The sequence below is a fragment of the Halyomorpha halys genome, unplaced genomic scaffold (genome assembly GCF_000696795.3).
Source record: "Halyomorpha halys isolate HHAL.00 unplaced genomic scaffold, Hhal_1.1 Scaffold34.1, whole genome shotgun sequence".
NCBI lineage: Eukaryota > Metazoa > Arthropoda > Insecta > Hemiptera > Pentatomidae > Halyomorpha > Halyomorpha halys.
In genome coordinates this window covers 1,047,223-1,058,969 of record NW_027105031.1, presented here as the reverse complement: position 1 = coordinate 1,058,969, position 11,747 = coordinate 1,047,223, and the positions used below count along the sequence as shown (strand labels likewise).

The 11,747-nt window shown below is 27.6% G+C and overlaps 1 protein-coding gene across 3 annotated transcripts in view; it reads left to right on the top strand.

The window, feature by feature from the left end:
- Positions 1-9,553, top strand: part of LOC106685964 (src kinase-associated phosphoprotein 2) — a 121,736-nt gene extending 112,183 nt beyond the window's left edge. For 2 of the 3 annotated variants that reach the window (XM_067047806.1, XM_067047807.1), the window contains 3 exons: positions 111-347; positions 8,056-8,279; positions 8,635-9,553. In XM_067047806.1, coding sequence (XP_066903907.1) covers positions 111-347; positions 8,056-8,271 — 453 coding nt within the window. In that variant the 3' untranslated portion in view covers positions 8,272-8,279; positions 8,635-9,553. Of the gene's footprint in view, positions 1-110; positions 348-3,062; positions 3,470-8,055; positions 8,280-8,634 lie in introns of those variants that run through there. The other variant, XM_067047809.1, reaches the window with a different exon arrangement.
- The last annotated feature ends 2,194 nt before the right edge of the window (positions 9,554-11,747 follow it).

Here is an 11,747-nt window from a genome sequence, read left to right as displayed (position 1 = left end):
TGAGTAAGTGGTATATTTTCTGTTATAAATACAAATTTATTTACTTTTTATTAAAAGTCATATTTAACGTGACCATTCTAAGAACGGGCCTTAAAAAAATATACTTTCAGTTCACAGCTTGCAGCGAGGAAGAAATGAGCAGTTGGGTGGAGGCGGTGACAGACGCAGGTAGCAGGGGGAAGCGAGAGCTGCCTCCACCACCTCCGGCACAGCCCGCCCCACCCCCACAGGAAGTCTACGACACACCCGACTCGAGGCTACGGCCTGTCACCCCACCTCAGGAATACGAAAGGATGATATCCGACTCCCTCTATCATGTCATTAGTTCAAAACAGATTCCGATACAGGTAATAATTACTAATTAAAAATTAAATATCAGTATTAAGACAGTATTTTTGATCAATGGTTAATGATGAACAATGGAATGAAATGAAAAATCTTTATAGTGGGACATTTGGTTCTCTAAGAATAACGATATTAACAATTCGAGCAGCATTTTGTCATTGTCATTATGTTTAGTTAAATAAAACAATAACAATTACATAAATAAAATAAGAACATGAAAAAAAAGATAAATATGTATGTAAGATTGCATGGATATCTATTATTTACAAGTAGGTGGAAGATTAAGAAGTATAGGAGGTGGATATTTAAATGATGTTAAAGAGGAGGCTTTTTATGGATGTTCATGAATAAGAATTTCAAAAGAGGTTGCTCAAACAATAAAGGATTTTTAAAGGCAGCAGTTTTTTTTATTGGAAAGGGATGTACAAATCGGTAGAACTCGTAATTAGATGTAAAATGCAGAGTGAGGAAATCAACGAAGATTTTTTGTTTTTAAGAATTGGTATATGGATGCACTAAGAAAATACTGTTGTCGAATATTAGGGTGGGGAAGACTTTGATCAGAGAGATATAGGAACGTCTGAGAATATCGAAGATGAATCTTATGAAGCAATTTATTAGCTTTTCAGACTCATCTCGTGTTCACCAGAAATTTTCTATACACTTTGACAGTTGTCAAAGTGAATGAGGTAGGGATAACAATGTTATGTTTAGTCACGGAGTTGTTGAACATAACAATTTTCAACTTACAAAATTTTCTTACTTATTTTTTAAATTATTTTACATGTCTCCTGCCTTCCTTTTACATGCCAATCCCACATAATATAAATCCTCAACAATCCTGAATTCAATGATATAAAAATTAACACGAATCAGAAGTTTAGGGTTTTTTGTTTTGAAATTAAGGTGTTATCAACTTGTTATCGGTTATCAACGCCAAGTTAAGGATTCTCCCATAAAGAGATTTGAAAGTATGAAACAACTTAATTATTTAATAATTAACACTTATATTTGCTTAAACAAATTATCAGTATTTGTGCTTTAATTGGAATTTTTTAGCATGGGTGGCTGGGAGAGATAATTGTGGGTTGGAATGTTAAGAAAAAAAAAAAAAAACTTATAAAGGAGAGCAAATACTAAATTGTTATACAAATAAATGAAGAATTAATTTTAAATACATATTAATAAAGAAATAAAAATGTTAATTTCGTTACATTTTATGTTCGTAAAATATTTACGAACAAAAAAAAAATATAATACCCTGAGCTCAGAAGCCAAACTAAAACAAAATATAATTTTTATACAATTTTTGATTACTTTAATAAAAACTATGAATAATTACTCGTCTAAATGGATGAGTCTGCCAACTATAGTGAGAGGGAACAAAAATAGCTGTTAGTTCAAAACGTTAAAAAAAAATCCTTTTTCTCTGTCTTTAAACCTACCTACAACACTGAAAAACCTAAGAGAACGTCCCTAATAGAGCTATTTGCGTTCAATAGTTCCATAGATATAGCTTTTTAAAAAGCAACGTTTCATAAAAAATTTACTGAAAAATCAGTAGTTTCAGTAAATTTATTTTGAGAAATTTATATCTCAGGAACCATAAAACGTATAGATGTCTGCCAGTACTCAAATTAAAGCTAGTAAAATGTACTATAAAGTAGTTTATAAGGTGTATCTTCGTAGGAATAGTATTTTTTATGATATCCCGCAAAATAAATTCTCAATGTTAATTTCTAGTTGTTCGGATAAAATGTTTGAAAAATATATCTCAGGAATGATAAGACATACGTATGTCTGCCAGCTCTCAAAATAAAGGTAATTTAAATTACTATGAAGTAGATTATTTCACGTATCTCCGTAAGGGTAGAGGTATTTATGATATTCGCGTATGAATATAACTTTTGTACATAAAATTTTGTCCAAACTACTATGAATAAATTTATTGGAACAAATATAAAACTACTATTCTTACGAAGATAAACGTCATAAACCACTTGATAGTACATTAAACTAGCTTTACTTTGAGTGGTAATAGACATTAGTACGTCGAATGGTTTTTTATAAATATTATTTTTCGGTGTTTTTTTAAAAATGATCTGTGGCTTTTTAAAAAAGTATATCATATATCGGGAACTATTGAACGTAAAAAGCTCCATTAGGGCTCATATTTTAGCAAATTTACTCTACTTTAAATGACGTTCTCTGAGGTTCTCTAGTGTTGTTGGTAGTTTTAATGATATACAATATTATTTTCTCCGAATGAGAAATTAATTTTTTTTAAGTTCTGAAAGAGCTGCCACTTTTTATTCCCCCTACCTATACTCGGCAGACTCATCAATTTAGACTAGTAATTACACCTAGTTTTCATTAAAGTAATAAAAAATTGGGGTGAAATAACTGCATTTTTTCTCTCCTTGGCCACTTGTACTAGAATCTAATCACTAATTTAATTTTAAATTATTTTCTTATTTTTTTTACTCATCTTTTGTGTTTTGTAATTTGTTCATTGCTACTACAAAAAGTCTCAGGTTTATTATTTACATAAAACTTTACATTACTTAAAAATTAAAAATATATGTATTTAAAATTAAAATAAAACTATATATTTGTATTGCAAATGCAGTTCAAGTAATATTAATAATCAAGAGAATAAATTATTTAATTTTACATGATAGAATTTTTTTTAGAAATAAACTGTCATTTGGTTATAGAGAAATGGGCATTCTCCCAGAAATGCATTTGAATAAATAACATAACTTCCCTTGTATGGAGAAAGCAACTACTTCTGCATCTACTTACTCTCTCTGCGATAGACCTAGAAATGGCTTGTAGACGCTGGAGTCAAGAGCTGGATTAGAAAAGGAAGTCCGCGACATTAGCATAATACCGCGAAGAAAGTGCGGTGTAAATAGTGCTGGAAGAAAGTGCAATGTTTGGTGATGTTCTTTGTTAAATTGGAATTATGCATAGATTATTTGAAGAGTTGTATTTGCAGAATGTACTGGAAATAGTACTGTTGTACATTGTTCTTGTTTTGCTGATCTGGATAATTTATGATCCCAAAAAAGTGATTAGAGCTTAAGAGTAATTGTTCGAAGGCTAAAAAGCAAGGCATTATGTGATAATTATATCGATGGCTCACTTCACAGTGTTGCCCCTAGCTTTGCGAAAAATATAATTAAAGGTTTTCTCTTTTTGAAAAGTTGTAATTTTCCAAAAAGAGAAAACCTTTAATTATATTTTTCGATAAACTAGGGGCAACATTGTGAAGTAAGCCATCGATATTAGATCTTACTTCATAGATTTAGGTGTTGACAAGACACCATATTGAGGACGTATGTTTGCAAAAATCCTGGGTATTATTGGCTCCTAACCAACTGTTTCCTTTGTTCTTATTATTACTGTCAATAATAACTAATATTATGCGACCAACGTTTTTATAACGTTTGCCACAACTAAGGGTTCTCTGATTATCCAATATTGGATAAGTTTTTAAGACTGTGAGTTAAGGCCACTCATTTGGGAGAGTTCTGAACCACTTTGCGTGATATCTTATAAGTCAGCGAAAAAAACAACAAATACGATCTTATACTGTAAAAAAATAAAATAAATAAAAGTATCATTTTGGGTTACTCTCTTCTCAACCAACCTTTTAGAACAACTGTGTATATTTCTAGAATCATGTGACTCCCTAATGCTATAAAAAAGCGTGTTTTGGATTTTTTTTACTTACGAGGTATCATGCCTTAAGGGAAGAAGTGATACTGTTCTGGACCCTACATGATTTACGAATATTTTTAATAAATAATTTACATGAAAAATTTCATCAAAAACCACGGTTAGAATGCCGAATTGACCTGTCACTTTTAGGTGTGTTATTGACGGGGCGTCAACGAATGTCAATTCATCCAGTGTGTTTATCACTTTCACCTGTCATAAGGATGAGAAAGGAAATGTAGAAAGTAGAAAATTCATTGTAAAAATAATGTTGGCTAAATATTGTGAAAAAAGAAAAATTGTAAAAGCACACATTGGAGATTTTGCTAAAAATACTGCCAGGCGAAAAACCTTAATGCTTGATAAAAATCTCAATGCAAAATCATAGGTATAATTATTTTAATTAATGCATAATTTATAGGTAATTATAGCAATATTCATTGATCCATTAATATTTAAAAATTAAGGTCTCAAGTAATGGAATTGACAAGTATGTTATTTAGGTTTGACCCTGAATCTTCCTTTTTTTTTTCAGTAATTTGCTTGATTACTGTGGTTTCGATAAATGCAATGACTGAAAGTCAAAATTCTTTTCTTTTTTTTCAAGAAGACAATGAAAGTGATTTCTTGAAAGCCATAGGTTAGAGTTAAAAACTAAGTTTTAGAATAATGTCCACGATTTTTAATTTGCAATAATTTATAAGAATAAATACTTTACATTTTTATATTTTTGTTTGACCAACAGTGTTTATCGATCAGTATTGGCTATTAGTTACTGTTTTTTAATTATTAGAAATTCAATTTATAATAATTTTAGTATAATAATCTTGAGTATAATTGTATAATCATCTTTCTGTTCAATATTTTGATTCACTCTCCTGCCTAAGATCTTCAATAAGTGGACAGTAGTAGCATTAGAATGTATAGAACACCACAACCTTGAAATCGTGAAGTATTCCCATAAACCGTTACCTTATCCAGTAACTGTTTGCGGTAATTTTGGTCGAAAACCAAGAAAAACGAATTCGCGGTTGATTTCCGCATATTTTTCAACATTATCAGGGAAAATATTCATTATTAATATTTTTTATGGTTTGTCATTATAATAGGATAAAGAAGTAAAATATCTTACTTAGCGGTTTCTCATGACTTGTCAATTTTTATTTTATTTTTTCAAAAATATGTAAATAAATAGTAAATTCACAAATATTTTGGAAAAAAAAAATCAGTCATCCTTAAATACGCATTTATTTTAATTCATATATATTTTTTAATGACAGCCTTTCTTATTGATTTCAATAAATGTAATCACATTCATATAAATCAGGGTAAGGGAGACCCCAAAAGATGGTCATGGAATATCCACAAAGACAAATGATTCATCCATAACTATGATAAATCACCAAATAATAAATTAATTTGACTCCCCTAATTTGACTAAGATGAAGTATGATAAAATTGATCCCAGTTTCATTCCAAAACCCTTACAAAATGTTTTTCCCTTTAAATTAAAGTTTTTGTTAAACTAATTATATTATTATTTTTTATTAGTAGAGCACATCTTGAACATGCATTTACAGCTTTTAAAATATTTTCTCAAAAACTATTCAAGATATAATCATGAAATTTTGTGTATTTTATTATTTTCATTTTCAAAACCTCTTTATTTTCATTTAAATGCAAAATACAATAATATATATATACAAAATACAAATTATATCTTTGAGAAATTTTGTGTAATATTTGTCTGTTACTTACAAAAAAAAAAGCGAAACACTTATTATTATTGGGAAGTTAATATTAAAAAATTAAAAGCAGAGGTGGAAAATGATGGAGTCTTTAATTAAATCCTGAATTACCTCTAATTTTAGCTAGAGATTTATTTTCAACTGGCCTAGTTGATGTTTTGTCTCATGTAGTATATGATATTGCAAAGTCAATTACATTATTTTATTTTTTAAATCGCTGTTGAAATCAGAAATCAACTTCAGTAAGCTGAACAAAGAGGCACTGGCCATAGTATTATCCTTAAAGAAATTTTATTATTTCCTATTTGGTAAAATGTTTACCTTGATAGTGGATGATAAACCATTAAGTAGAATTTTTATAGAAGTCCAATCCTACCAGCTATGAGTTCTTATAGATTGCTAAGATGTGCAACCTGGCTAACAAATTTTGATTATGTGATTCAACATCGATAGGCCGAAGAAATACATGTGCTGACTATCTATCAAAAGCATCACTTCAAGAGGAAACAACTACAAATGAAAAAAGAAATAATAAGTTGATTTAATTTCTAAAGAAGAATACAGTGTTAATTATATAAGCAATTATTAACTTATCTAAATTGCCGAAAAATCTAAACATCTTTAATTATAATCAACAATAAATACATCTAGTATATCTGGCATGATAGAATGCTCTAATTTGCCTTAAAATACTCCTAAATAAATAGTGTAGTAGATAATTAAAATAATATAGATGGCTTTTAAACATGTTTAATTAATTTTCTCCATATACCTTAGAATATATCATATAGAATACCCTTTAGAATTCAGTAGATGATGAGTACTTATGTTAAACAAATTATCTTCACTGAAATATCTTGTGAGTCTGAAAAAATCATTAATGTGATTTTAATTATAATTTTAATTTTTTAGGAGGATTGGTTAAAATGGGAAAAGTATTTAATCAGCATTAAAATATATATTAGAAAATAACACAATATTAGTTGTGTATTTCTAACAATATATAATTTAAAAAAAAAAATTCCTCATACCATTTAAAACTAATTAAATAAATGCATCATTTTAGAGATATTTCAAAAGAATTTTTGAACTAAGACAAAATTATTTAAGCATCCTGTAAACGATGAGTACATATTGGGACATTCTGTCATCTATGAGGTTCTAGATATTGTGTTTTATATAACTATTTATTGAATTTCTTTTAAAAAAAATATATATTTAAATATCTTTGTTTTTTGGCTGATTGAGGTAGGTTAAAAAGAGAATTTCTGTTGCTGTTAGATATAACACACAAATTTCCTGCCAAACGTCCTGATGATACCTTGAATAGTTTTAAAAAAAGTATTTTTAAAATTGTATCTGTTCATTCAAGGTTTGCTTTCCATGACGTCGTTTGGTACTAAATAAAAAAAAAAACAACTAAAATATGAATCCAAGAAAAAATATAAACAATAAGGCTAACAAATTTAGCATGTGTTATGAGGTTAACAATAAAATCAATTATGGTATGTTTTATTTAAATCTGATGAGATGGGTGTACCTATGACTAGTATGAACTGAGATGGAATGACCCAAACGTCAATATTTAAAAATTCAAATTATTGTAAGAGGATACTAGAGATTGGCGAATTACTGCTGTATAATGAACTTGCAATTTTATAAGTAAATATTATATTCTTAATTTAAAACAAATTTGATCCTTTTTTTCTATCAACTTTATTCTTAACAACTTTTCCAACGTTTCGACCCTCAGGCCATTCTCAAGGATACCTTCATATTGATGTCATTTCCTTTTTCAAATCTTAAAAATGCAGGCTAATTGCCTATGTCCCATATAACCCTTTTGTAAATAATTTTTTCCTAGATTTAAACCTTTTATAAAACACTTTTCTTCCTTCCTTCATTCACATTTGCAACTTAAAACTGTTTTCTCCTTGAGAGTGGCCTGAGGGTCGAAGAGTTGGAAAAATTGTGAAGAATAAAGTTGAAAGAAAAAAAGGATCAAATTGATTTTTAAAATAAGAATAAACTAAACCACTCCCAAACAAGAATATATAAAATAATTAAAGTAAATATTATTTTAACAATGGCCATAGAGAAATTCAATAATTTTAATATGATGGCAAAGTTTAGAGATATTATAATGATTATGAAAATATTTATTGTTGAATTACATGCTTTAACTCCCAAATGTTTTTTCTATTAGCAATTCATGATGTCTATTTTGCTTTTTATTTAGGAACAGCTATACAAAAATGTTGGAATCGGTAAAGAGGAAGAAACTTGCTATTACAACCTCCTACCAAGAGATACAGAAGAAATATACCAAACTATAACTGAAGAAGAAAAGCATGGTATTGGCCAGAGCAGAATACAAGCAATTATTAAGGCAATGGAAGCTTCCATAGCAGAGGCTCAACTTTACGAACCTGTTGACGGCACCCAAGAGCGATAGCCTATTCGGTACTTATTACACATTTTATTTTTTTTATAAAATTATGTTAGTAGGCATTGATTAATTTTTATTTTTAAAAAATAAGATTGAAGGGCACATATATAGTTTTTTTTAGTTTCTTGTCTGCGATCATGTTTTAAATGCTGGATTATTTGTTGATAAACAAAATTATTACCTGAATTCAAACCAATAATTGAAACCAATAACATAAATTAATATACATTAGTCAGTTTCAATTTTATCCTTCAGTTGGTTAATTCAACTAAAAATAAGTTTTCATTTTTTATATAAATCTAAGCTGTTATTTATTCTTAAATTCATTTTTGTTAAAATGATAAATTATGATTTGAAATAACTTTTCAGGATAAACAGCTCAGAATTTGCTGCTTCCGCATATCAAAATATGTATTACTGGGTTCACCAACAGTAATATTATTATGCCAATACCTTGATTAGCAGAATAGGAGGAACCCATTGCTTTGCCTCTTAGAAAAATGTAATTGTATATAAATGTATTATATATAGAAGTGTGAATGTCACAAAATCAAGCTGCATATATGTATGCGTGTGTGTATATATATATATATATATATATATATATATATTTGTTTGTTACTTTTTATAAAAGAAATTGTGAAGTGTTTATGTTTCTTTTCTTTTTTCAAGTGCTTGATTGTTTGTTTGATGTATGTTCTACTATAAAGATATGAATTATTTCTTTTTTATGTGTTTATTTAGTATAAAAAAGTAAATAAGAACTCAATTAAATCTTAGCAATTAAAAATTTTGTCTAAAAAAAGTACAAGATTTAAGTTGTTTCTTCTAAAAGTTAAGAGTTTATATTCATAAAATGAATGTTAAACATTTCACCGTTTGGTGAAAAATCATATAATAAATTTTAGAACATTATTCATATTCAAAAAAATTACGTTGAATTATGTTCTAAAAGCCACTATAGAGTCATGATAAGCTGATAAAAAATAAATACTGGATGCCATTGTAGACTGAAATTTCAATTTATGAAAAATAAAATTCTGCTAATGTACAAATAGTTATATAATATTAAAAATATTATGTATTTCCAAAGTTGGGAAATGAGGAAGTATACTGGAAATACTTTGGATATAAACTTTAGTTTAATAGAGTTGAGAAATAAATCTGAGATTTTTTTATTATCTGTTACAAGGCCAAAGAATTTTTAAAAAATGTCAATTTTTGATTTGTATCTATATGTGTAGTTAAGTTAAGTTTTTATTATGTAAATAAAGAAAAATTGTTTTCACCCATTATTTTTATTTACAGCCTCATGTGATAAAATTCTCTTAAAATAAATTTATTGTATTTTGTTAAAATTTTTACTATTTATTTCAAGGATTGAAACATGAAAAAAATATTGTTTTTTACAATATTTTTTGATTCAACTTAAATTTAAAATTTTTTAAATAATCCAATCAATAATCACTAAAATTACAATAATTTATAGAATTTGCTGCACTGATGCAAACTATTGATTTGATTAAACCATACAAAGTTACACAATTTCAAATCTACTCTAAAAAGGAGTAGTTGACTAGAGTAACTGTTGATAAAACAATTTTCTTACTTTACGTCTACTCAATAGACTAACTTACTCATGATACTTTTTTATGGATGTTGTTAGCATTGAATTATTATTTTCCTTATCCTAAGTTATTATAATAGATGGTTATAAAAATAAGGAAGGTAGGCTATTAAGTAAATGAAATACAATAATACCTTAACTGTTTAAAATTTGATCAAACAAAATAGCTAATTATACAAATTCAGCATTCAAGAAATTGGAGTATTAATAATTTGTGATTTGACCTTTTTTTTTGAAGATTTGATAATAAATGAATAATCATCAGACATGAAAAATAAGTTTATAATTATAAATATAAAGACAGGTGAGGTTTAAAGGTTATAGATTTAAAATTTCCTGAGGGGAAGAATTAAAACTTAATAATTATAATTATTACTAACTGCAAAATATGGTTTTGTACTAAAAGGTTTCATTAGGTTTGGCCCACTTCATACTACAGCTTGGTAAATGCTGGAGTTGATACAACACGAGGAGGCCCCTCACCTCCGGACTCAAAATAGCTCCTTGAATGGATAGCTCAAATGCAAAATTAAATATAACAGGTAACCTTAAAATACCAAAGGTAGTAAAAGGTAAGACACAACACGAATTACTTTTTCTTTTTCACAGTGATGCACTTACTAATTAATTTTTTATTTCTTTTTTAGAGGGTTCGAAAAAAAAAATGGAGTTGATATACAGGTTCCAATTCCATTTTCCAATATTTAGTAACACAAGTTCCAATATATAGTTTTCTTGAAAAGCTGAATTTTTAATTACCTAGTTATATTTACACTTTAAAATTTAACTAATGAGTTTTATTTTTTTTTAAAATTAAGTTAAAATTCACTCTTACTAAAATCCATATGGAATTACACCAGACAAATATTCAGGATAGCTAAAAAAAGCAAAGGCATTATGATTGGAATCTTTTCATTGTATTCTAAAAATTAGCTGTTGCTTCTTTTGGAGTTTTAGCTTTTTTATATTAATCTATTCAGTCGGGTTTAGTGAAAATAACTCTCATGTTAAATTTTCTTCTTTTAGAACTAATTAATTGAATCTAAATGTTCAGGGTTATTGTCCAATCTTTGAGTGCATTGTCATGGTTTGATGATCCGGAATTGATCTAAATTTCACTAAGAAACTTCTTATAATTTAACAAGGAATTTTTAAAAACTATAATTATCTAATATTAACAATCTTCCTGTCATAGAATATAAATTTGTTGTTTATTAATCTATGTTTTTGCCTACACTAATTTGATGACCTTATTTTGATTACAAATTGCCTCATGATATTTTATCAAATTCAGTTTTGTAGTCTAGTAAAAAAAACAATGCATTATTCTGACACAAACTTAGTAATGCATTGATGGATATAACATGTGTTTTTTTCATGAATATAAAATAGAATTTGTAGAAATTAATGCAAATAATATATTGGTTTTAGAAATAAAATATTGTGTTAACAATACAAATAAAATATTGCTTCTCTTTTACTTAAAAAAAGATTTTTTGTCATTTATGCTTTAAAAGACCTAGTACTACTATCTGCGCTATCTGCCACAAGGCAAAAGAAGATACAAATGTAAATATGTGTATATATATCTTAGTTTTTTTAAGTAGTATATATTGTAAATGTTGAAATAAATAAAATTTTAGGAGGTAAGAAAAAAAAAAAAAAAAAAAAACTGCGCTATCTCTGAGGTCAATCTTAAACCAAATTAGTTCCTAAAACTGTCTAGAGAAAGCACCATTATCGGCATCAGCCCTGATACAAATTTTAGATTTATTACCAGGACACCATCATGTAACAGGAGCACAAAGTTAAATATTAAGCTCCTGTTACATGATGGTATCCCTTTTTTTTTTTT